This window comes from Pagrus pagrus (genome assembly GCF_965226575.1).
Source record: "Pagrus pagrus genome assembly, chromosome: 13".
Classification (NCBI taxonomy): Eukaryota; Metazoa; Chordata; class Actinopteri; order Spariformes; family Sparidae; genus Pagrus; species Pagrus pagrus.
Window position 1 is genome coordinate 11468253 of NC_140197.1, and position 26961 is coordinate 11495213.

Sequence of the window (26961 nt, forward strand, 5' to 3'; positions counted from 1 at the left end):
TAAGCTCTGACCAGCAAGCCAGCACTGGAGGAGAGAGTCAGGTGCACAGCCAGCCCATCTGGAGAAATAAACACCAGAGTCAAATCGGATTCTGCTCTGGTTAGGAGAGGTCAGAGATTATTTTGAACATTTGGAATTAAAAAGGGAGATGACCTCTATTGCCAGGTATCTGTATACTGTAATGTTGACTGTTATTTAGTGGAGCTGAAGGAGAAATGTATTTTACTTCATGAACGTAACATTACAGATAGGAGAGGTGAAGAGAAGCAGAGTTTCTGGTGAGTGCTGAGTTCATTGAGAGGTTGATCTGGATTAAAGCAACACTGGGTAGTTTGGACTCATTACTACCCCCAGCTGGTTGAGAAGCGTGTAGTAAATACTGCCGCTGTATGAGCATCCCTGGGGAAAATGAATCCACGTGAATTTGTTGACGGAGCTGGCGAACCATGAAATCGTCTGAAAAAACCTCAATCGCGTGCCAACAACAAGCTAGATTCAGAGATAGCAGTTGGTAGTTTGTTAGCATATAGGCTACACAGCACATTAGCATGCTAGAATTATTCTCATACCGAGTTGGTTATAGTGATTGCACCGCCTAAGTTACTTCCAAAACACGACGCTTGTGCGTGAATGTGTTTAGTAACATCTGAAGGTATAACTATGTTTTCGGGAGTTACTAAATACAATCGCAAGTTGACGTTGTGTTGCAATATTCTGTTGCTCCTCCATTAATCATCACATGCACCTTCATTGGGGCATCACTGATTAACCACCAGATCTTTGTCTCTATTCAGTATCTGTAGGATGGATGTTACATGGTAATCTTGACCCGGACCTTGTGCTCTCTCTGCACATTTTACTGCCATTTATACACACTGTAAAAAAAAATCCGTAGAATTTACGGTAAAATACTGGCAGCTGTGGTTGCCAGAATTTTACCGTAGAAAATACAGTCACAATGTATGAGACATTACGGTATGCTGTTTTGGCAACCGTACATTTTACAGTAGATAACTGTTATTTGTTTACGGCAATTTGCTGTAAAAATAGCAGTTATAGAATAAAACTGTTTACGGTAATTTGCTGTAAAAATAACAGTTATTATATAAACCTGTTTACAGTAAATTATTTTAAAAATAACAGATATACTGTAAACCTAATTACAGTCCATCAGTGAAAAAACACGGTAAAACTGTAAGATATAGTACGGTATTTTATTGCAAAGTTCAACTTTACGGTAAAATACTGGCAGCTGTGGTTGCCAGAATTTTACGGTAAAAAATACGGTACAACACTTATGGAATTACAGTTTGTTGGCGTAGATTTTACAGTCAGCAAATGCAAATGGTAAATTATAAAGGAAATAACCAATTAAGCCCATTGTAAACCAAAGTACAGACTATAATTGACAAACTTTAAGAACTTCTCTTTGCATATACACATTCTCTGTGAAAAACAGAACTTGCCCAGTATACTCACAAGGCAGTGTTGACATCTTGAAAAGACAGTGTGTGTCCATACATATGAAGGATAGTCCATGGTAGAAGAAATAAACATCATGAAAAAAGGAGCCACTTGCCCTGTGTTGATCAACACTAATGAGTCACTGAGTCCAGACTTGGCTGAAGAGGGCTCTTAACATGGACATGGTGTTCAAGAAACTGGAACTTAAAGCATTCAGCAGTCACCAGTTCTGCTTGAAGACTCATATGTTGTCCATCTGGTGTCCACTGTAGACTGGCATGATCCTCTCTGCAGCCAGAAAACAGAAACAAAGCAAAGGTTAGATTGATGCAGTGCCTGAGCATGATGCCTACAGAGATAAATTCAGCCTTCTGTTGTTAAACTGAGCTCCAATGAGCTATACATAGAATGAAACCAGCACTCTGGAATATAGTTTTGCAGGTCATCAGGAGTATTTCATTTATTTTATTGTATTAGTGTGAAAGGTAGAAACAGTCACTTTTCAGGACTAAGTGATCATCAGTATTTGTTTCACCCTTGTCGAATTGCAGCCTAAATCCTGAATCCTGTCCATAATACTGATTTTTTTTCTGCTGTATGTTTGTATGAAGCTGTTGGCACCGTGCACTTGAGGGAGATCGATTGAGTGAAGTTTGAGTTGTGCTTGCATCTACTCATTTGCTATACTGACATAAACCATTGTTTACCTCTAATTAGCCTTGACAAGACTGGTGTTTGAGTCATTGGGTCCAGACTTGACTGAAGACAGGTGGGACAGAGTCTCATACAGACATGGTACAATGTTAAGGAAACTGGAACTTTGGGCAGGTGTTGTCATCATTCCTGCTTGAAAATTCACCAGCAGTCTTCAATCAGGTGTTTACTGTGGACTGGCATGAATCTCTCTGCAACCAGACAAAGAAAGACAACAAAGAAAAAAGTGTTAATGATAATAATGATAATTATTATTATATAGCACTTACACTGTTGCAAAGTGCTTCCCGCAACAACAACAACAACAACAACAACAAAAAACAAAACATTAATTAAAGAAGTTGGAACAGAAAAAAAATTAAATGGTGAATGAAGAGTAGGTTTAAAAAATCTCATAAAAAGGCCAACCTATAAATATGATTTCAGGAGGCACTTAAAACAGTTAACAGATTTAGCAGATCTAATAGATTGAGAGAGATTGAGGGAGAAACTGTGGAGGCTACAGCTGAAAACACACAATCCTTTGGATTTGACATCGAATCAGTGATTTTGATTTTTTTTAAGGATAGTTCCGAGGATTTACCCTTAAGGAACTCCAGATAACAGGGTAGTAGACATATATGGGAGAAATAATTATTGATGTGGCCATGTAAGTATTTGACAGGTATGAAGAAACAAAAACATTTAATGGCAGCACCAGTTCAGAAGCCTATCTATTTAAATGTACTCACTGAAGCTGAGTGCTGATAACGATGACGATGAATCAGAGTACTGGCCATACCGCACTCCTGCAAAGTTGACTGCCTTGCATTATCCAGCTGCACCGTGCTGTGGAGAAGGTGAAATTATTTGTTAAAAAATGGTATGGCTAAGGTGTTAAAGGGATCATTCTCACTTGTTATGTTATCTTTGAATTCGCCTAGATCAAGTGTCAATAAATGTTTCCTTCGTAATACATCCAAGTCTCCTTGTATCATCTTTTATTAAGAATAAACCAGTTTCTCCATTATTTCCATCACAATTATATTATGAAAGGCCTAGATTTATGCTGTGCTTAAATGTAGAGTATGCAGAATTTTCAAAAAAACAACATATGGACCTGTACAAACATAAATCCTCTCAATCATCACTCATGACCCACTAGAAGAGTGTGGTGGTCTGTTTTTCTCATGAGACTCAGCCCTCAGCCATTGTTTTGATGTGTGGCCGGTCTCCTTCTGGGTGGCAACCAGTGCTTATAAAAAGAGATTAACATAAAGCCTTCTATTGTTAAATTAATGCATGGTCAACTGTGCAATCACTTATCACTATTTATTCTTGACAAGATTGGTATCTGATCACAAGGGTAGATTAGTAGGCCAGCAAAGAAGTTGATGAGTCCATGTCAAGTACAACCACTAGTAGACTACCTGAAAGAAAGTGTAAGGAGAAGACAGGATATACATCCCCTCAAGTGAAATATGAAATCATCAACTCTTTCACTCTTTCCAACACATAAGATTGCAAATTACAATTAAATGACTCAAAAACATGAGCAGCTGGGCCAGCCAAAGACCATGTAACACATATTTTTAATATCACAGCGGCCAAGGTTCAATTGTGGCTTGGGCCATGCTACAAACTCACCCTGCAATTTCAAGTAGAATAAAGACACATTTCTGAGAAAAAGATCACTGAAATCCTCTGATATATCCATATCACCCTCATCTTTACCTGTCCCTGTACTTGTCTCATTCACTTGAGCGCCAAAGTTATCTGATTCAGTTTGAACAGATGATGATTGTGAAGCAGACTCTCTGAATAAGTCACTGATACTGATATCTGTAAGATCTCTGTGTTTCCGTGACATGTGCGCGGAAAATGAGGATTTGACCTTGAACACATTTGTGCATCCTTTGACTGGACATGTCACAGCACGTCCTTCCACAATATGCTCCCTCAAGTGAGCTACCAGATCTTTTGTATCGTGACACTGGCGCTCACACATCGCCATTGCACACTTAAAATCACGTACAGCCGTCCCAACAGTAATGGGAGTAGGAGCAGATACACTATGCCTCCGGTAAAAATGTGCCCTAAACGCTCCATATCTGTAAAATGTCTGCTTGCAACCGGCTCCAGTGCACTTAAATAAACAACGTGGTTCATTTCTATGGAGTTTGCAAAGAAGCACATAACCCCTCAAAGTCTTAACCGACTTGCTACAGAAGTTACAGCTAAACATTTTTCTAGCATTAGCAAAGTTAGCTGTAGCTAGCGACTTCTCAGAGCCCTTAAGTGACTCTTCTATTCTGCAAAAAGCAGATAGCGACACGTCCAGCAACTTTTAAGATATAGCTACCTGAACTCCTCTGCTTGAAAGTCAACGAATAAGAGCTAATGTGGCTCTGCGGCTAGCTAACGTTGATCGGACAGACTCAATGAGCTGTGAATGTGCTTACCTGAAGAAGACACTCTGCTCCTGTGGGCGCGAAGAAATGGCGGTGAACTGAAATTTCCGTTAACTCCGCGGTCCTCTCTCTGCGTGTCTCTCTCTCTCTCTCTCTCTCTCTCTCTCTATCTGTCGGTCTGTCTGTCTGTCTGTCTCTCTGTCGTTCTCTCTGTCTCTCTCCTCAATTCAAACACTGCTCCTGTGGGCGCGAAGAAATGATGGTGAACTGAAATTCAAAATTTCTAGCTTCTGTTAACTCTGCGGTCATCTCTCTCTCTCTCCTCAATTCAATAAAGCTTTATTGACACGGAACAACAAACACAACAACGTTTTCATTGTCATGTTTTACATATAATAAAAAATGTACATGTACAAGAATAAAATACATATACAATAAACAATAAACATGTATAGTTTTCTATTGCATTAAGTGCTTTGCGTCAGCCCAATGCCCCTTAACTGTGATATAATAAGCACATACCACTGCCTGTCCTGATGTATTGCTTAAATATACCATACTTTTTAACATTCTACTTTCTATAGAAATGATGGTATGATTTTATGGTTGTGTACCGTAAATTTAAATGTAAACACCAGCAAAATCTGTAATTCAGACAGAATGATACCGTCAATTTTAAGGTAATTACACGCTTGTGACATTATGGTATTTTACCGTGAATTTTGCAAACTTTTTATAACATTCACAGTAAAATTCCATATTTACAGTAAAATTCCATATTTACTACTTAGTAAGACCGTACAATTTAAAGTTATTTACTGTTTCTTGATTTACAGTAATTCAATGTATTTACTACAGTGATATACTATTTTTGATTTTACGGTATTTCACTGTTGCTATTTGGCAGTTTTTTACCGTAATTTCTACGGACATTTTTTACAGTGCAGATCATTTAAACTACTCTAAAGACAGTTAGAAAAAAGTGTCTGAATGAGTGTGACAGCACAAAACGGTTTCTTGTCAAGACAAACTATTAATAATGAAGTTTTAGTGTTATCAGTAACACAGATTAAAACTGTGTCAGGTTTGTTCCACCTGCATCAATGATATTCATAACAGTTGACTGAATAAATTGGGAAACAGTGAATTTTGAGTGGACTTTGATTTTTCTATTTGAGTATGCTCAATGTTGACATGATATTAACTGAAATATTGCCTGCTTTGCTCAGTTGGTAATCCGGCCATGTCTCAAATGTGAGATTAAGTTCAGGAAAATGTCACATGAATGACAACTCAAAAACCGCCGCATAAAAATATAAATAAAATAAAATAATTTTTAAAAACTGAACAGAAATTATTCCAGAATTTCTTTGATTTTGTTAGCTGATCACAAATAAGGTCAACCATGACAACTAAAAATGATAAAGCTAAATATTCAAGGAGAACTTCTAAATGTCTGTATATTCTGTCCAAGATTAATCTTGTTTCCCCCATTGAAAGAAAGAAAGAAGAAAATCATGCATTTCTTTGCTTGCTTTCTTTACTTCACAATCCAACATTAAACTCTTACACAATTGCACTGATGTCCTGATAAAAGCTTTTTGAAACCTCATCGAATACTTTCCACTCACTATAAAACTAGACTTTCCAATATGTTTTAAAGCTAAGACAGATGTGCAATTACAGCTGATAGTCTGAAGTCTTCATGCACCTCCAGCATGTTTATAGGATTGTTTATCAAGCTTTTATCAGTTCCAGTTAAGATTTTTCTAAAATGATGAGGCTGATGTAATAAAGGCGTGATTTCCATTAGACATGTTGTTTCATCAAATTTGTGCTTTGTCTTGTTTGTTTTTTTGTTGTTTTTTTAACATTTTAAATTTACACCAAATTCCTTCAACATCTGTTAAAGTGTATAAATAAATAAATATTCTACTTTAATTTGGCCCAAAATACAATTCAAGGACTTTTCTATCAACTCTTAAATCTTGAATTCTGATAAAAACTTGCTCTAATTTAATTTAATAAATATTTCCCAAATGTGAGAATGAGTTCAGGAAACTGTCACATGAATGACGACTCAGTAAACTCTCACTCCCTTGAGAGTCATTGAGCCTGTACAGTTGTTATGGCTAACCTGTGAGCAAACAACTGCCTATGCCTGATGTGAACACCCAAATGCTAAAACACTAACTGGGTCCTGAAGAACAACCCAATGAGTCTTTGTTTTGTTTGTTGTGATAAACAAAAAGTTTGAGTCATTTTATTTGACATCAATATGAAATGATGACATGATGATTTCTGAATTTCTTCCATTATGATGATAAATGATCACAAATGAGGTCAACCATGACAACTAAAACAGAGAGATAAATATTCAAGGGAGAACTTGTTGGTGTTGGTCTGTATCTTCTGTATAAGTAAATGGATCTTTTTTTCCTTTGCAATCCAAAGAATGGTGAAGTAGATCATCTATTACACTTTAATTTGCTTGCTAATGTCAACTTGATTTACTTTAATCGAAACTTAAGACCGACACTACACATCAATCAAACATTAAACTCTTACACAATTACCTTGATGTCCTCAAAAGTTTTTGCAATCTCATTGAAAAATATTTACCACTCTCTATAAAACTAGTCCTTCTACCTCCATTTATCTTGTTTGTTTCCCTTCTTATCTTGCTCCGCAAAACCGAAACTCCTCATAAGATAAAGTATGATGAGATAAACCTTTATTGATCCCCAGTGGGGATGTTGTATGCTGATTGTTGCAGCAGGATGATGACTAAAATTAGTATAGATTAGTACACAGAGTAAAAGAGGTATATACAAGTGAATACAAAAGTGAATACAAAATTTAAAAAAATGCAGCAGCATTTGGAGAAAAACACGACATGGCAAAGGGCCATATCACCTCTGGTTGTAAGCCAGAAATTTGGACGTCAATTCAGCGTACAAAATATTACTTTGTAAATTTCTAGACATTTTTTGGCAATAACGGTACTTCAGCATCAAAAGTTCAAGTAAGAGTAATTAATACATATATTTAAATGCAAGGTGGACCTATTATTGGACTGGTTGGTCATCAGATCTAATATTCAGCAAATTGCTGATTAACAGAATGACTATTTTTTTTAGCTGAGTGCTGATAAAATGAATTTATTTACTGTACTCTGGCTCTGATGCAACATGCAATCTGCAAAGAAAAAACCTCAGGACTCACTGAGCTAAACCAGCTTATAGCATTTTAATATTTACAGTTTATTTAATATTTATTTCATCATATAGCCACTGGTCAATCTTTAACTAATCTCGTGTTAGTAAACAACAATCTACTTTTAACTGTAGAATATATATATATATATATATATATATATATACATATACACATTTCTTTATTTTTAGATCAGATTAGAGTACAGTTTTGAAAGAGCACTGAACATTGTGTTTTTCAGTGGTATCAGTTGAAGGGTTTCGGGGAAATCACGAGTTGGAGCTGAACTACTTTCACTTTCACTCTTTGTCATCACTGGTATATAAATGCAGATGGTTATTTTGCAGTGCAGACTGGACAGTTCGGAGGGGCAGACCAACAGCTCATATTGTGATCTCTGGTTATTTTGAAGGATTTGTAACAAGGCAGCACATCTACTGAGACCAGGCAGAACTATTACAACACAAAGGTGAGTTTATTCAGCATTGTTACAGATGTATAATATTTTTCATTATCAGATTAATAATCCTATGGATTACTTTACCATCCTTTATGTAGAAAGTTTAAGAACCATGGACATAATTTCCGGAATGTAAGACCTAAATTAAAAATTTGAAATAAGTTTAATATTCATTTAATTTGATCTTTTCTACCTAATCTCCTAACTGGTGGTAAACAACATTTAACTTTTTACTGCATCAGAAACAGACAGATGTAATATTTTATCTTTTATGTACTGTTGTTGTTCTTCTATGTTCTGTGTGTATTTTTTATTAAGGTTGTCAAGCGTATAATTATTAAGAACTTTTAAGATTAATTATTAAAATTAATTAATTGCACATACCAATATTTGCCCTAATGTTACAATGCGTAGTTTTGGTAGGACCCAGAAGCGGACAACAAGGCAAGGAGTTGAGTGCAAGGAGATTTATTGACACTTCACAAGGGTTATGCAACTGTGGTCAAGCCCGACTCCACTCAGAAAACCCCGGTCAAACTAGCCCCCAGTTATTTGTGGTGCCTGTATATAGTAGATATTACGGTAATGCAGCGCAAGAACACAATTCAAAATGAAAGCAACGACCTATGGACGCAATTTCACATTAAAACATTAAACACAGAACTGAAGTCAAAACTGTGGACAAAACAGCAGTGTTATTACTGAAAAAAGGGGAAGCTAAAATTAGCTAGGCTCACTTCATGTTAATATACATTTTAAAAACTAAGCCTACTCACCGCTCATGCACCAGACATAAAAACAGAAAACACTGGTAAGGGGCAAACAGGGATTCCTCACATGGACAGCCACAGCAGAGACAGAGCAGGAAGCAGAGGCAGGACAATGGCACACAGGTGCTTCCGCTTGGCCCTGATTAGGGAATTTGTTGGGGGAGGAGTTGAGTACAGGCTGCATTCACCAGCACTACACCTTGCTGTGTACTAGGGGAGTATACCCCACCACACGATTGCTATCCATGTTAATGATGTTAATCATGCTGAAACAACAGCGTCTGGTAGTGATGGTATAACATCCAACTATTAACCACAGCCCATTCTCAGTGTGACACAGAGTGTTAACAGGAAGAAACACTGGCTGCAGTGGGACTTTTCCATTCAGTAGTCCAGCAGCCTTTATTGCCCATTCAGCTTGAATGGTAATTCAATCTTGCAGTAATAGGTTATCACAGTAATTAAATTCAATATGCTTTATTGGCATGAATGTAACAGAGACAGTGTTGCCAGTGTGTGTGTGTGTGTTGATGTTGGTGGTGTGTGTGTGTTGATGCTGGTGGTGTGTGTGTGTGTGTGTGTGTGTGTGTGTGTGTGTGTGTGTGTGTGTGTGTGTGTGCGTGTGTGTGTGTGTGTGTGTATCAGTACATACCTGGACAGTGGAGGGTCTGGGTGGTTGTGTATTTAGCTCCTACATTAGAACCTCCATCACACAGTGAGTATCAGTATCAGTATCAGTATCAGTATTAGTATCAGTATCAATCGTTCTAATAGGAAGGAATTATTCAAAGTTATCAAATAGCTATCATCATGTAATCATTAAATTATTTATAGATCAAATAAATGTATACTAGTCAGGTTTTAATAAACCAGATAAATTATAGGCCCATCAACCAGGTTGACTGATATATACAAGAAATCAATAAATAATTAAGAATGAAACAATTAAAAAGAAGTCAATACTGAGTTGTGTTTCTCAGGTTCCACTGGCTGTCCTCAGGTCATGACATGAGGTGATTTCAAATTCAGGGTGTATATTGTATTATATTGGGAAATGTTCATTTCTCAGAGCCGTGGGAGCAGAGTCTCTCCTCCTCTGGCAGCCAGCTCTGTCTATGCCGACCCTTCTCTATAGCTAGGCTGTGTTCACTGAGTCTGTACATAGTTAAGGCTTTTCTTAATTTAGGATCTTTTACTGTGCTCAGATAATTTGCTAATGTGAAGTTTCTTTTTAGGGTCAGATAACATTTTAATTTACTCTGTGTTTTAGTTGTTTCCTTCCAGTATGTGATATAGATTTCTTTTTGTTGGTTGATAATTTGGTTTAGTCTGATTGGCTTGGTGTTGTGGTCCCGAGGCTGTCTGGGGCATGTTAGGTTGTCTGGACAGAGCCTCTGGACCAGTTGGCTGAGGGGAGTCTTCTCTGGCTTCAGGTCTTGGCAGGTTAGGGCTTTGTGATGGTATGTCTGGGGATCACTAGTTTTTAGGTGATTGTAAAATTTAATTGCATTGTTTGGTGTCTTTCTCTGTCCATGCATGATGTTCTTACAGAACTCTGTGTGGAAAGATTCTATTATTGTTTTGTCCCATTTGTCAAATTCATTAATGTATAGATTGAAGAGGACTGGACTAAGATTGCATCCCTGCCTCACCCCACGACCTTGGGAAAAGAAGGTTGTTTGTTTTGTCTCCTATTTTAACTGCACACAGTGTTTCTCTAACTGCCTTTGTCCTGTGACTTTATAAAGCATGAAGAACAGATAAGATGGAGGAGGAGAACCAAGACAAGACACCAGCTGGAAGGGCTGAAGACTCGGATGTCAACTCTGTAACACCACCTGTGACAAATATAAAGGGTAATTTAAAAGTATTAAAACAAACTAAAATAAACTTAGGACAAGGAGTTTACTAATTATGATGTTTTTATGCTCATCATGTTTATTCTGATATTCCAACATGACCCTGCAGTGGAGGAGTTACAGGAGAGTGAAGATGAAGCCAAGGTAAATGTAAGATTTCAAAACACATCTTCATCTCAGTGGGTCTGATGTGACGAGTTGATCAATAAAATTATCCATTTTCTCAGTGTGATCCAGTGAATGAACCTGATGAAGACCAGCAGTCAGAGAACAATGATGACACAGGTGGAGGGTCTGAAATCAAATCAGGATCATCTGCATCCAATGAGAAAGGTAACAAACTTAATTATAACTAATTGTGAGAATGTCAGATTTGTTTATTACCTTTCATTGTGTCATTGTTTTTCTGCAAACTCTGTATAACTGTGATACTGTTGTTTTTAAATGATTTCTGCAGTTTAACATATTGATGTTTTATTTGTTTCAGTGCTGCCTGAACTCACACTTGTGTTAATTGGTGACACAGATTGTATTGACATTGGATCTAAAAACATCTTACTTGATCATGATGAGCAGGCTGATGTGGAACAGTTTTCCACCAAACTGTATGATTTGTGTGGGAGGCTCATCTCTGTCATTAACATGCTTGGCCTACAAAACACTGACCAATTCCCATTAAATGAGGGAATTCATGCCTTTCTCTTACTGTTACCAAATGGTCTGCATAACAGCCATTACAGCTCAGGAGTGCAGTGGTTAGAAAAAGCTTTTGGGAAAGGCTCACTCACTTATTTAATGACAGTTGTGACTCATGAGTCAGATGAAAAATGTGAAAATGCGCTGACAGAGCTGAAATCCAACAGCAGGTTTGCTGAAAAAAGATATCACACATGTACAAGAAGTATGATGGATGAAAAAGAGATCATAGCACTGTTGGACAAAATAGACATCATGGTCTCTGAAAATGATCCACACTGCTACAGTGGACCGATGTGTGATGAAAATAGAGAACAGAAAGAACATCTGGACCACAAATCCCATGAAGAAGAAAGCATAGATTCATCAGTGTTTCAGCAAAATCAAACAGGTGAGATTTTAATGTTGGCATTCTTAGATAACACCTACAGTGCTTTATCAAGATAAAATGTACAGATATTTCCCTCTAGAGTTGGTGGAGATCAAACACAGACCAAAAACAGTTTGAATAATGGACTTTTTTCAGGTAGCTGAAACATGAGTCCCATTAAATGTTAATGTTTTCTAACTACTGAATGTATAAATATGCAGAGTTTGCCAACAAGTTCACAATATCAACTTATAAAATCTAAATGCAGTGTTTACAACTTGTCTCTGCTGCCCTCATGAGGCCAAAAGTCAGTTATTGTACCTTTAAATAACTGAAATGTCAAAGGGGAGGGGAGCTCGTTGGAGAGCGTCTGGTGGCCTTTATTGACCCATGGGTATCAGCCAGGCACAGCCTGAAGAAAGTACATGGAGCTGCCGCAAATAAATCTTCAGTTTGAATAGTTCACTGACAAAAACGCTTTTTTATGTTCAATCCTACAATCTGCTTGTTTTTACATTACCCTGCAGGAGACGAGCTGGAAGAGAGAGCAGCTATAACAGAGGTGAAGCTGAGATCTTTTCAACCTCAGTAGTCAGTGTCATAGCATTTCTGTTTTTAATAATACCCATTTATTCGACTTTGCCTCGTTACCTATTGCACATCATACACATTGCCTTAATTACAACTGTAGACTAACCTGCAGATGGTGACTCTGTTCAATTTTAGTGTAAATGTGGACAGATTGTGACTCGCTGAACCTCCTGGTGCAGTTGGAAACACTTTCCTGGAAGAAATTACTTTCTTCTCACTAAATTACAAACCTGCTTACTTTTAGTTTGTGCATATCGTATTTCCTTGCTTTTATTCTTTTGTGATAATATTAATGGTTCAATCAGGGGAGCTCAAAGTCATATATAATCATCTGTTTTCTTAGCGTGATCCAGCTAATGGTGCTGAACACTCAGACAAGAACAATGACAGCACCAGAGAGGGAGAGGGAGATACTGAAAACAAGTCTGTGATACCATCTGTAACCAGTGATAAAGGTGAGATTTTAATGATTTTTAGGGTTGTATATTAATATACATTTTAAAGTAACGTTATTTTTCATTTTCAATCTATTCAGCTCAAGCTTCATGCAGGTTTGTAGAAATACAGGAAGTAATCTAATCTCTTAGTACTCGGCTCTATTGAATGCTGCTCTCTGATTGGTCCATCGCTGCGTTCTACAGTCCGTTATTTCTGTATAATGACCGTCGTCAAGTATAACAGACCGTTGCTAGGGATGGCGCTCTGATCCGCCCTGGCAACATATAGCAACATAAGCAAGACAGCTGGACTTTCAACGCGCTACACCAACCACAGCATAAGAAGCACCGCTGTCCAGCTCCTCTCTCAGGCCGGCCTTGAAAGTGAAAGTTAAAGTGAAAATTTTACTGACCAATCCTTGTCGCTGCTCAATCTTTGTGGGTGATTATTTATTATTTATTTAACTCGTAAGCTGTGTAATAAGTGGGATAATGTATAGTTAGTATGGAACCTATCCGCTTCGTGTCGGGGTTCCATACAACCTGTTGGGGTTTATTTCTCCATAACAGCCTCTGAACTATACATTATCCCTTACATATTTGTTGTCTTTGACCCTTCAACAGAAGAGGCTGATGAAGGTAAAGAGATCAAGAGTGAAAGCAGCAGTCACACAAGTGAGAGGTCCATGGAGGAGAGAGCAGCAGTGAGGGACACAAGTCAAACATCTCAGACAGAGTCAACAGCTACCAAACAAAGTAAGAATTACTTCATTTCCTTTTGTTGTTGTTTTGCATTTCTACAAACTTTTTTATAATCAAAACAACATGATGTAAATGTTTAACCTTAAAATAACAGCTTCAAAATCATGTTGATGGTTCAGCGTCTTGTGATAAGGTGAATGGTGTCTCTGTCTCAGCCACTCTGTCCCCCATCACTTGTTTCTGCACTATGTAGCTTCAGTGAGAGGGAAGGATCACAGTGTTACATACATGTTTACTTCAACATACAAGTTTTTAACACAACATTGTTATGATGTAATGAGTTTTGTTTGTAGTTAGCACTTACATTACATCTGACAAATCGTTACAGAGCTGGGATTTACATTTACGACAGTGGTGTTACACTCAGAAACTGTGGGGGTGCCAAATTGCACAAAGTGCCAAATTCTATATAATGTTGCTTTAATATTAAAACACCTCATCTCTATTTGGTATAGAGGAGATGCCTCTTGTTAAACAATGAACTTTTTGAACACACACACCATTTTTGCAAATAAATCCTTTTCAGGTGTAATAGTTCACTGACAATAACATTGTTTTATTGTTTTATGTTCTACAATCTGCTTGTTTTTACATTACCCTGCAGGAGACGAGCTGGAAGAGAGAGCAGCTACAACAGAGGTGAAGGTGAGATCTTTTCAAATGAGGACAGATTGTGACCCGCTGAACCTCCTGGTGCAGTTGGAAACACTTTCCCAGAAGAAACTTTATTTTACAGTACATTAATAAGACGTAACAAGCCACACTTTGTATCATATTAGACAAAAACAATACGCTAATAAGACGTAACAAGCCGCACTTTGTATCAAATTAGACAAAAACAATACGCTAATAAGACGTAACAAGCCGCACTTTGTATCAAATTAGACAAAAACAATATGCTAATAAGATGTAACAAGCCGCACTTGTTGGCCTTTATAATAGGCATGGCCTTCATAATAGGCTATTAGGACAAAACACACAGAGTTCAGAGGAAAATACATTTATTTGAGCTTTAGTTAACATAGTTTCACTTTCTTACAGAGTCATTTATTGATCATTAGAAGAAAACGGAACCTTAACTAAAGTCAAACCACATCGGTTAACATCTGGTCGCTACTACACACGTCCATGGTAACCTGGATGTTCTCTGGAGTCTTGTGGAGTTTGTAGGTGGCTTCCTTGACGCTCTACTCCCATAGTTAAGACATCAGACCATTTAAAGCCATGTCACTATCCAACCCCAGTAACATTAGACCAGCTATTGAAGCTGCCAGGACATTGCATCTATATGAAATGGACTAAAAGAGCGGTCATGAGTCCTGCTGTAGCCAATGATTTATGTATTACATAAAGAGACTTGCTCCTTTTGTGATGAGATGAGAGACTTGATGTTTTGTGATGAGATTTAAATATAAATGTATTCATATTCTGGCAATGGCTTACAATAGCAGCCAGTATGAATCAAGTCTGTTACAATACTCTCACACCTTGGAAGAATTGTCAATAAAATTAGGCAAATGTTGATCTGTGTCTGTGTGGGTTAATAACACTGTGTACATATACGATCAATTTCAGTTCCACTTGTGTACTTTTTACTCTCAGCTATTCCACCCCAAAGCTGATGTGTTACTATAAACTTTAACATGTAAGTTATAAGATAGTATGTAAAACATGCTGGAGCACTTCCTCAAAGAAACCAATATGCGTGCAAAAGTATTAAATAGGCTACTCTATCATAAGAGTAAGCACAACTACAAGCCAAGTATACTTAAACTTTCTATATAAGGCAAGAATACTTCATTCTTCTTTTCTGAAGTATATCTCGATCAAAAGATTAAGTACAAGTATAGGCCAAAAATACTTAGACTTCTTTTAAACTAAAAATAAGAAAGTATGCTTTCAGTATACTTTTTATGTACTAATCATATACTTGACTTATCTTATATAAGTATACAGAAAAGTCTAAGTATATTTTGCCAGAGTTTGAACCAAAACAGACTTTAATGCATGAACACCTGGTGACGCAACCAGGAAATACTCCGAAGGCTAGACGTCCCATTTAACAACGGTGGACGAGGCCTTCAAGGTCTCTCTGAAGGACCTGACCTTCGTGGGCCGCAAAGGCCGCGTCCTTAAAGGATGCAGCCCCTGAATTTGGACACAGCCACACTATCCACAAGAACACCGGATGTTTTCGGTTCAGCAAGACGCTTTCAAAATAAAAGTCCCGCATTTATGTCTAATATAATTAATGAAATAATAACCCGGCTTCAAACAATATCAGTAAACTAAATGAAAACAACATGTTCTTAGAAACAAGTGTGTTTGTCCGACTATTATAAATGCCATGCCCGATATAATATGGCAGTACATTCGTCTAATTAAGCTATAGGGCGATGTTGGTAGCATTAAATGCATAATTTGGTAGTGAGGGTAGAATAGCGTCTAACTAGCATATTTTGGATCTGATATGGCATTGTGTGTGATTTCTAATGAGACTAAGATCTTGTAAAATGGTGTCTAATAATGTATTAGGATCGCCGATTTGGTTTGTAATTACAGTATAATTTGGTATAGGCCTAATAGTGTCTAAGTATTAGCCTATATTTTAAGTACTAAAAGTCTAATATGACACAAAGTGCGGCTTGTTACGTCTTATTAATGTACTGTAAAATAAAGTGCAACCGAAATAACTTTCTTCTCACTAAATTACAAACCTGCGTGCATTTAGTTTGTGCGTATCATATTTCCTTGCTTTTATTCTTTTGTGATAATCTCAATGGTTCAATCCGGGGGAGCTCAAAGTCATATATAATCATCTGTTTTCTTAGTGTGATCCAGCTAATGGTGCTGAACACTCAGACAAGAATGATGACAGCACCAGAGAGGGAGGAGAAACTGAAAACAAGTCTGTGATACCATCTGTAACCAGTGATGAAGGTGAAATTTCAGTTTATTTTTATGGTTGTAATGTAGATTTTTAAAGTAACATTATTGTCATTTCAATTCTGTTCAGTTCAAGTTTTACAATGCTGTCCAAAATACATGAACTAGCTAATTTCTAATTTCTGAAATTTGTTGTCTTTGACCCTTCAACAGAAGAAGCTGATGAAGGCAAAGAGATCAAGAGTGAAAGCAGCAGTAGCACGAGTGAGAGGTCCATGGAGGAGAGAGCAGCAGTGAAGGACACAAGTCAAACATCTCAGACAGCTAATGGTGCTGAACACTCAGACAAGAACGATGACAGCACCAGAGAGGGAGGAGATACTGAAAACAAGTCTGTGATCCCATCTGTAACCAGTGATAGAGGTGATATTTTAATGATTTTGGGGTTGTATGTTAATATTGATTTTAAAAGTAACATTATTTTTTATTTACAATCTATTCAGCTCAAGCTTCATACAAATCAAAATCAAATCAAATCAAATTTTATTTGTATAGCCCAAATTCACAAATCACAGTTTGCCTCAGAGGGCTTTACAATCTGTACAGAGACGACACCCTCTGTCCTTCGACCCTCGATTCGAGTGAGGAAAAACTTGCCCCAAAAAAGGCCCTTTTAACAGGGAAAAAATGCGGAAGAAACCTCAGGGAGAGCCACAGAGGAGGGATCCCTCTCCCAGGACGGACAGACGTGCAATAGATGTCGCATGTACAGAGCAGATCAACGAGATCACAATGTATTCAATTATAAGCGATGGTTGACAGGAGTGAAAGTACACAAAGATGTATTACAGCAATAATGATGAAGAAATACATGAAGTAATCTAATCTCTGATATGTGTTGTCTTTGACCCTTCAACAGAAGAGGCTGATGAAGGTAAAGAGATCAACAGTGAAAGCAGCAGTAACACGAGTGAGAGGTCCATTGAGGAGAGTGCAGCAGTGAAGGACACAAGTCAAACATCTCAGACAGTTTCAACAGCTACCAAACAAAGTAGGAATTACTCCATTTCCTTCTATTGTTGTTTTGCATTTTTGAAATCTTTGTATTCTTAAAGCAACATGATGTAACTTTTTTTTACCTTAAAATAACAGCTTCAAAATGCTTCATGTTGATGGTACAGTGTGTTTCAATAAAGTGAATGGTGTCTCTGTCTCAGCCACTCTGCCCCATCACTTGTTTCTGCACTATGTAACTTCAGTGAGAGGGTAGGATCACAGTGGTATATATATATATGTGTATATGTGTATATATATTAGGGCATTAATGACTTCAGATTTTTTCAAGTCGACTTATCTGTCAATAAAGTCGAAGTCGAGTCGACAAGTCGTTTGATGACGTCATCACATTGACACAGCGGAGGAACACCTCCATACATGGGATGTGTGTCTGGCCCACAGCCGGAGAGTTTTAAAACCAGGAAACAGCTGATCACAGCAATCAGTCCATTACTTCATCCGCGGACGTCAAGATGAGCAACTGGAAAGCAGCTGAGATCCGGGAGATGCTAGCCTCTCCTCGGTCTTTGTAGCTGACAGCTAGCGGACACAACCAAACAGCTAGTAGCTGCTGTCAGCTTGTTGTGTAGCGGCAAGCTACGAACGGTCGCTACTTTCAAATTAAAAGCCCCCAGCTAAGAACCCAGTTCTAAAATCCAATGGGGTGCAATGTATAGCTCTTATTTTGAAGACAAATTTGTTGTCACTGTTCACTGCCCAAAAAAAAAAAAAAACACAACTTGTCGACCACTCTCAGGGGTTGTCGACAAATTGGCTTTTCTGTTAATGCCCTATATATATATATATATATGTACTGTATACATATGTACTGTATATATATATATATATATATATATATATATATATACACACACACACACACACACATATATATACATATATAGAGAGAGAGATCGAGATTTATAGATATAGCATATATAGATGCATCTTGTTAAACAGTGAACTTTTTGAACACACATCATTTTTGCAAATAAATCCTCTTCAGCTGGAATAGTTCACTGACAACTTCAATCCTGCGACCTGCTTGTTGTTACATTACCCTGCAGGAGACGAGCTGGAGGAGGAGGAGAGGGTGATTAAAACCGAGGTAAAGGTGAGACCTTTTCAACCTCAGTACTCACAGCAGTATTTATGTTTAATGCCACCTATTTTTCTAAAGTTAGACCTTCAACTGAAGATTGGAGCTGTTTATGTTTTTAGTTAGGACTTGAACAGTTTGACTCCATGGATCTCCTGATTAGACACATGGATGAGTTGAAAACACTTTCCCAGAAGAAATTACATTCTTCTGACTAAATTACAAACCTGATTGCATTTAGTTTGTACATATTGCTTTCCTTGATTTTATTTTTGGTGGTACTACTGTGTTATTGATCTTTAATTTCAATAGTTATAACCTGGTAACAAGAAATGAAATTAAATAATTGTGTTTCTTAGTGTGACGCAGTGGACAAACCTGCTGATGTTGAACACTGCGAGAAGAATGACAACAACACACCAGTAGCAGGAGAGTCTGAAATCAAGTCTGTAACATCTGCAACCGAGGAGAACGGTAAGATTTTGGAAGATTATTTAATAGTACAAAACCATGAAACTGTCAAAGACATATCTGACTTAATTCATAAAAAATTTAAATGTTATAGGATAAAAAGAAAAAAATGCATTGGTCCAATAGCACGTTGCTCTGACACTTTCATGATAAAGTTAATTATTTTACTGCAGGTACTTCAGATATGAATCTTTGTGGAAACAAGGATAAGGTAAGAGACTCCTAACTTTATTGACAAGATCTGTAGGACTATTTACTTTATATCCCATCCTATGTCAATGAATTTTGTTACATACAGTACATTTTTAATCACTTATTTCCAGCAGTCAGAGAAGATTTCCCAAGAGACCAACATGAAGAAACAATATCCAGCACAAACTGAAACACTGCTCGGCAGACTTCACCTTCAAGACAGATATCAACAGAAGTTTTCACCAGCAGATCTTCTTCAGATAGGTCCACCTGTGAAACAGGATCATGAGACATGTGAGAAAGATCTAGTTCATACTTTCCTTCACAGGCTGATGATGTTAGACTACAGAGCCAGATATATTCATGTAAGACAAGACAGTCCTGAGGTCAGCCATTCAAAGCCTGTTCCAGAGATTCTTTGCACAGAAGAAAGTGCTTTAGATGCTCTTTATGGCAACACTGTCAACTCTGATAAACCAAAACAGTCTCATGTGCATCCAATGGACGTTCAGATGGCAGCATTTCACTGCTCAGACAGCTTTTTTAAGCAGAACATGATTACAAAGCTGTCACAGTGTCAGTACGCTGTACCTTTGCTTGTTCCTGACCCAGTCAAAATGGACATTGAATGTCCTCTGTGGACATTCAGACAAATAATAAAAACATGGAAGAAAACCAAAGATAATTCAAACACTGTCACCATAAAGAGTATGCCCATCTGCAATGCTGAGACACCCATGGTGTCATTTTTCCGTCTTGGTCCACTGTCTCAATCTAAATCTCAGCTGATGAACACTTTGATCAACGACCGTCACAACACCTTCTTCCACAGAAACTGTCCAGGTAGCACAAAGTCTCGCCATTTGATGGATGGAGTGGCAGATATTACCTGGTACTGCCCAGCTGGAAAACCCAATGATGCCTTCACTGACTGCATTGCCTTCTGTAATCTTCATGGTGATGCTCTGTTAAATGAAATACAGCGTGACATACTGACTGAAAAATCTTCAGTCAATGTTGTTCTTGTCCCAACTCTGGATAAAGGTGACAAAAGTTCTACAGTTATCTCAGCCCTTTTCAAGTCTCCAAAGCCTCTCATTATTCTCATTGCTGATAATGATAGTGGTGCAGTTCAGTTGACAAAAGGAAAATACAAAATGGGTCTGAAGGACAGAAGCCTGTCAGATGTTTCTAAAGAACTAAATAGAATCATTAGAAACATTTTGTCTGGACCACATGCATCCTTCCAGCTTGAAACCATGGCTGAGGTCTCTGGAATCAGAGTGGATGAAGATGACAGCCTCTGCCAAAAAGGGAAATCTGCTGCTATGAAAACAGTGGATTTTAAGAAGATGGATGTTTCCATGGTCAAAGATACATTTCTCCAATGTCAAGGCCAACTTTGGCATGAGTGGTGCAAAAAAAACAAAAAACTGTATCACCTGACAGGACATCTCGAGCAGGAGAAATGTAAACGGCAACATGAACTGATGCAAATACGGGAGAAACAAGTCAAAGCTTCCTGTAGTAAACTAATGAAGTTGTTCATTGAAAGCCTCTCATCTTTGAAATCAACAGACAGAGAGTATTTCCTGAAATGGACTCAGATCTTAATCGATGCCCTCTGCACAGACGATCTCTCTTCAATTCTCCAAAGCTATGATGACAAATGGTCTGAGGTCTTGGCTTTGAAGAAGAAACATGTCAAATCTGATCAGCTCCAAATGAAAACGATGCAAAAAGAGCTTGAAGAAATATCAACAAAACTACAGTCAGCAACTTTTGGCTTGGAGCACATGTTTAGAGAAATGGGACAGATCTATGAAGCCCATAAATCTCTGGAGAAACGACCAATGAGTGGACAGACTGACTGGTCTAAATACCCTGAGCTGGCTGCAGAGGTGATGATATCAGGACACCCAATGGAGCTGATGGATGGTGATGCAGGTCATGTGCCTTTAACATGGATCTCTAGTCTTTTAGATGAAGTCATCAAGAAACTGGGCAACAAGAGAGTTTTTGTTTTGTCAGTTTTAGGCGTACAGAGCAGTGGAAAATCAACAATGCTGAATGCCATGTTTGGGTTACAGTTTGCAGTCAGTGCTGGCAGGTGCACCAAGGGTGCCTTCATGCAGCTGGTCAGAGTGTCAGAGGAGATCAAGAAAGACTATCAGTTCGACTACGTTCTGGTGGTGGACACTGAAGGACTGCGTGCTCTTGAGTTGGCAGGTAACGCCACTCTTCACCACGACAATGAACTGGCAACATTTGTTGTTGGTCTGGGAAACATGACATTGATCAACATCTTTGGAGAGAATCCAGCTGACATGCAAGATGTTCTGCAGATTGTTGTACAAGCTTTCATGAGGATGAAACAAGTTAAACTTTCTCCAAGTTGCGTGTTTGTTCATCAGAATGTCACAGATATTGCAGCTACAGAGAAGAACATGGATGGAAAGAGACGCCTGCAAGAAAAACTGGACCAGATGGCCCAACTTGCAGCTGAAGAGGAGGGTTGTGATGCTGAGTGCTTCAGTGACATCATTGCATTTGACGTTCAAAAAGATGTGAAGTACTTTGCCCAACTGTGGGAGGGAAGTCCACCGATGGCTCCTCCAAATCCAGGTTACAGTGAGAGCATCCAAGAGCTGAAGACCTTCATCCTCTCTAAAGCTTCACAGTCTGAAGGGATTACTCTTGGACAGTTCAAAATCAAAACTCATGACCTGTGGAATGCCCTGCTGAACGAAAACTTTGTTTTCAGTTTCAAAAACACACTTGAAATTGCAGAGTACAGAAAACTTGAGGTCCAGTATGGGAACTGGACCTGGGCCCTGAGGAGCAACATGTTGACCATTGAAAACGAGCTTTACAACAAAATAGAAAATGAAGAACTTGTCAAGGTTGAGCTCAGTTATCTTAATAAAGAAATTCACAAAACTTATGGAGAAATCCAAAATGCAATGACAACATACTTTGATGATGACAGAGACAAAGAAATGTTGGCTCAGTGGCGAGGGCGATTTGAAAGCAAAATCAAGGATTTTCATGATGAACAAGTGAGAGGAGTCCAAAGAAAAATAGATGAAGTTATCCAGCAGAAGAATGCTCGTAAAAAACTTGATGATAAGAAGACAGAGTTTGAGAACAAACTGCTACAAAAGAGTAAAGATCTCGCTCATCAGTTAAAAGACAAGGTCGAAGATGAAAAGGAACTTAGAAAGCAGTTTGACTCAGTTTGGAGTGGCTGGGTTACTGAGTTAACTGTAGGCACAACACCTATTAAGGACATCAACTATCAGGAGGATCAATATACTATCCTTCAAGAGCTCGGTATTGAAGGCAATCACATAAATGAATCAAAAGTCAAAGGCAGATTCAAAAACATGCCAGAAGTTGGAGACTATTTGGATTATGTGACCCTCACCAAGCACCAGGAGTCCCGTGACACAAGCCAACGATCCCAAGACAATCAGACGGAAGACAAGAACGCAGAAAAGCAAGGACATTGGTTATTTAGGCCTTTAAAAAACCTTTCCAGACTTTGGTCAACACAACAAACTGAGAAACATACATCGAGTTCTTTATCATCAAAACAAACAACAAAACAAAAAGAACACCTGCCACACGAAGAACAGGAACTGATCCGATCCCTCATTGATGATGTTGAACAACAGACCTTGAACATAATTAAGAAGAAACCTGTAGCTACACAAGGCTACAATCAAGCTTACTTGCAAGAAGTTGCCAACAAGGTAAAAGAAAAGGTGACAGAATTTAAATCAAAGAGGAAATATGCTCTGAAGAAGGAGTTTACAGTTGATCTTGAGCTGTATGTATTTCACAGAGCAGAGAGTTGGCTGACAGAGTCCCACAAGAAATTCAAAATTAACAATGATGCACATGTTTATTTAGAAAGCAAGAAAGAGCAATATTACAACATTTTCAGAAGCTTCTGTAAAGGGAGCTCATCTGCTGTTGTGTTTGGAGAACTGATCTGTGAAAAACTGAAGAGTTCCACTGTTGAGGCCGTCTGTAACAAGACAGCTATTGACATCGCTGCTGAGATGAGGTGCAGTTTCCCAGCATTCAGTGAGAACAGGTTGAACTTAGAGAAACATGTGTTGAAGTCACTGGCAGAGAAAGAGGACTTTGATGGTTTTATCACCTACATCAGAAACCCAAGGAAGCAAGTTGAGGCTTTTATAAAGGCGGAAGTAAAGAAATACATCTCCTCAAAACAAAGAGATAAAGCAGAGAATGCACTCAAGAAAAATGTTAAAGACATCAAAAAACTTGTGAGTAAGGCTTTATTTACTGCAACAGAGGAAAACAAAACAGAGGAAAGCAAAACGGACGAAAACAAAACGGAGGAAAACAAAATGGAGGAAAACAAAACGGAAGAAAACAAAATGGAGGAAAACAAAATAGAGGAAAACAAAACAGAAGAAAACAAAACAGAAGAAAACAAAACAGAAGAAAACAAAACGGAGGAAAACAGAACAGAAGAAAACAAAACGGAGGAAAACAAAACAGAGGAAAACAAAACAGAGGAAAACAAAACGGAGGAAAACAAAACAGAGGAAGGGGACATGGACAAAGGGGACATAGACAAGTGGGTGAAGACATTTTCCCGTTGTCTGAACAGCAAACTAAAATTCACCATCTGTTGTCAAAACTTCAGAGATATAGACGACTTTGACTTTCTAAAAGAAGAGATAGAGAAAGGCCTTGAATCCATCATGGAGGAGATGAACAGCCTCTCACTGGATAAGATGAAGGAATTCAAGGACCAGCCTGATCAAATCCTCATTGATCAGCTGTGTAACTGCTGCTGGGTGAAGTGTCCATTCTGTGCAGCTGTTTGTACCAACACACTGGCAGATCACAGTCCTGATGACCACAGTGTGCCTTTTCATCGATCTGCTGCAGTCAATGGTTTTCACTACAGAAACTCAGTGGAACTGAGTGTTGATTTCTGTACAACAGATGTAGCAAGTGATCACAGTTTTTACCATTCAGGTTCAGACAAGTCAGTTCCCTTTAAAGAGTACCGAACTGCTGGCCCAAGGTTTGCTAACTGGAGAATTACCCCTGATGAGTCAAAGGTGAAATATTGGACATGGTTTGTGTGTCGCTTCAAGAAGGAACTGGAGGATCACTATGAATTAAAATTCCAAGGCAAAGGAGAAATTCCCAAAGATTGGAAAGACCACAAAAAAGATGATGCCATTAAAAGTCTGGATGAAATGTTCAAGTAGTGAGTGAGCCAATAAAACTACAACCCTGCTGAAAATCTCTTGTTATTCCTGAATCACAGAATAACACAACTGATTTTATCACTGACAGGTGAATTTGTCTGTGAGTGAGAAATGGATTCAGACAACAAAAGTCTGTTTGCTTGATTGAGGTGAAGGCAACAAGGGAAAGAATGCAAAAGAACAATAGTTATAATTCACATGTACTAAGTCAGTTACATGTACGTATGTAGGATTCATGGCAACATTTCTATGTAATCATGACTTAAAAGGAAATGAAGACAAGAATTATTACAACGTGTCGCTGTTTGATTGAAACTGAATCCTATTACATCATTGTTTTACAGGATGCACAATATTATGTACTTCTATTATATAAGCATGTAATGAAAGAGTATTTCAAGTATTTTTTTTACTTCATATTTCTACTTTTTAAAGTTTTTTGCAGATAAATGTCTAAATCTTTATTTTGATGTAGTTTTTGTTTAATCATTTGTTGTTGTTTTTTACAATATGTTTGAAACGTTTGGTTTGAATTTGTTTCAAGGAGCGAAGAAATGTGCCAGAAGTTGAAACACGATGTTTGAGTTTTATGAACATACTTTTAATTATTTTAGTTTGAATGATGGAATGATGACACATTTTTATTTGTCTCTTCATTTTATTTTATCATGTTAAACTCTGTTGAAAGATTTGACAGCATGCACGTTATCGCCTTTGTATATTGCTTTTTGAGTTGTATATTTACATTTTTATGGAGAAAATTGATGAAGGTGTGACATGTGAAATCATAATATATCAAATTTGAAGTTCTGAGGCTTTATTAACAGAAAGAGTTGTCAGATATATATTGTCAGATAAAATATGTAATTCTTATACAATGACGAATGTTTTAATGCGTTCAGTTTCTAAAATTCACACATGAAAATCATGTCAAACAAATATTGCCTTTAGTATTTTTATGCTGTAACGATGTACTTTGAATGTTCACGTTAAAGAACATACCATCTTCATGATAATGGACGCTTTATGTTTTTTAAGTATATGAAGTGTAATCTCATTGTACCTAATCTTAATATGTCCACATTAACATGAGTTTTTTCTTTGTGTCTAGTCAGATTTCTGCTCCATCAAAAGCAAACTATTCTAATATCCTGAATTAATGTAGACAGTGTTGTCTTTGTGAGAAGAATCATTGTTAGATTCTTGTATCATTCAATAAAAAAAAGAGTTTAACTTGTATGTTATTAGTGTGTGTTATAGGTGATGGAAATAAATACTTTCTGTTCACAAAAAGACCGGGTTTCTTTCTGATTAGTGTTTTCAAACTTATTAAACATATTTAACTGCAAATATGCCGACCTTTTTTTACTATTACATTTAAGTGCTTTGTCCTACTACCATTGAATAGTGGCCTTCTTCTAATGACTCTATGAACCTTCACCAATGGGTTATTAACTTTGACTGTAAGAATATCACATTACCCAATAAGTAGTGGTGACTTATGTTAAAATAATAATTAAAACTGGACATTTATAACATTGAAGACTTCAAGAATTCTGCTTAAGATAAACATGTTTAACACAAACACACATATTCTTCCCCTCTGCATAAAAATAAATGCAGAACTAACTATTTTAAACACAACAGTCCCAAAAAAATCAACATTGTGGAAAACACGACAGTTGAGATAATGATCAAGGTGGGACAACACTTCTTGTTTGTGATTGGATGAACTCAAGTCCCTGGTGACAGTTCAATGTCATTTCCTGTTTCTGTTGCGTACTACTCTCAGCCTCAGCTCTAATTCTTTCAAGCGTACTGTCAGGGTTTCTTGGGACAATTTAAAGGCATCATTATTCAAGTGGGGTTGTATGAGGTACTTACTGTATCCATAGTCAGTGTATTACCTATAGTAGATGGTGGTCAGCATGCACCCAGTTTGGAGAAACAGCAGTGGTACGGGTGTAGAAGGTAACCAATGTACTGCTGTGGACAGGGGCTGCAGCAAAACATATTTAATACACCTAAAAAAACGCCCAACCAAAGACGTGTACACTATATTTAGAATGTTTTCAGCATCTTGATTTTAGTAGCCGTTTCTGACAGGAAACTGAAGCCTTTCTAAGCCACCAGACTCCTTTGACCAAACAGTAATTTACCTCGCAGAAGAAAGGACTTGCTGGTCTACGATCAGTTAGTTGGTTTTATTGTTATTGTGTGCCTCTTGTGTTTTAAAAGAGTTAGTTCAGGTTCACCAAAGTCTAAAA

General features: G+C 37.7%; 2 protein-coding genes and 2 long non-coding RNA genes across 4 annotated transcripts; 3 read left to right on the plus strand and 1 right to left on the minus strand.

The window, feature by feature from the left end:
• Positions 1 to 1195: 1195 nt before the first annotated feature.
• On the minus strand, positions 1196 to 4839 carry LOC311268352. Its single transcript, XR_014623964.1, has 4 exons — positions 4620 to 4839; positions 2910 to 3006; positions 2172 to 2369; positions 1196 to 1752 (listed from the first exon to the last, which is right to left on the minus strand). It is a non-coding gene; the product is annotated as an uncharacterized lncRNA (long non-coding RNA).
• A 5940-nt stretch (positions 4840 to 10779) lies between these two features.
• On the plus strand, positions 10780 to 12531 carry LOC311268460 (uncharacterized protein; the record flags this gene model as incomplete). The annotated part of the gene is made up of 5 exons (XM_084372135.1): positions 10780 to 10870; positions 10983 to 11017; positions 11101 to 11206; positions 11361 to 11960; positions 12467 to 12531. The coding sequence occupies 5 exons, from the start codon at positions 10780 to 10782 to the stop codon at positions 12529 to 12531; spliced, it is 897 nt and encodes a 298-aa protein (XP_084228261.1).
• A 1079-nt stretch (positions 12532 to 13610) lies between these two features.
• On the plus strand, positions 13611 to 16663 carry LOC311268354. Its single transcript, XR_014623966.1, has 3 exons — positions 13611 to 13723; positions 14334 to 14374; positions 16561 to 16663. It is a non-coding gene; the product is annotated as an uncharacterized lncRNA (long non-coding RNA).
• Positions 16664 to 16890: 227 nt separating this feature from the next.
• On the plus strand, positions 16891 to 25214 carry LOC311268461 (interferon-induced very large GTPase 1-like; the record flags this gene model as incomplete). Its single annotated transcript, XM_084372136.1, has 8 exons — positions 16891 to 17038; positions 17535 to 17666; positions 18739 to 18785; positions 19130 to 19244; positions 19415 to 19452; positions 19565 to 22877; positions 23049 to 23735; positions 23985 to 25214. The coding sequence occupies 8 exons, from the start codon at positions 16891 to 16893 to the stop codon at positions 24692 to 24694; spliced, it is 5190 nt and encodes a 1729-aa protein (XP_084228262.1). The 3' UTR covers positions 24695 to 25214.
• Positions 25215 to 26961: the final 1747 nt, after the last annotated feature.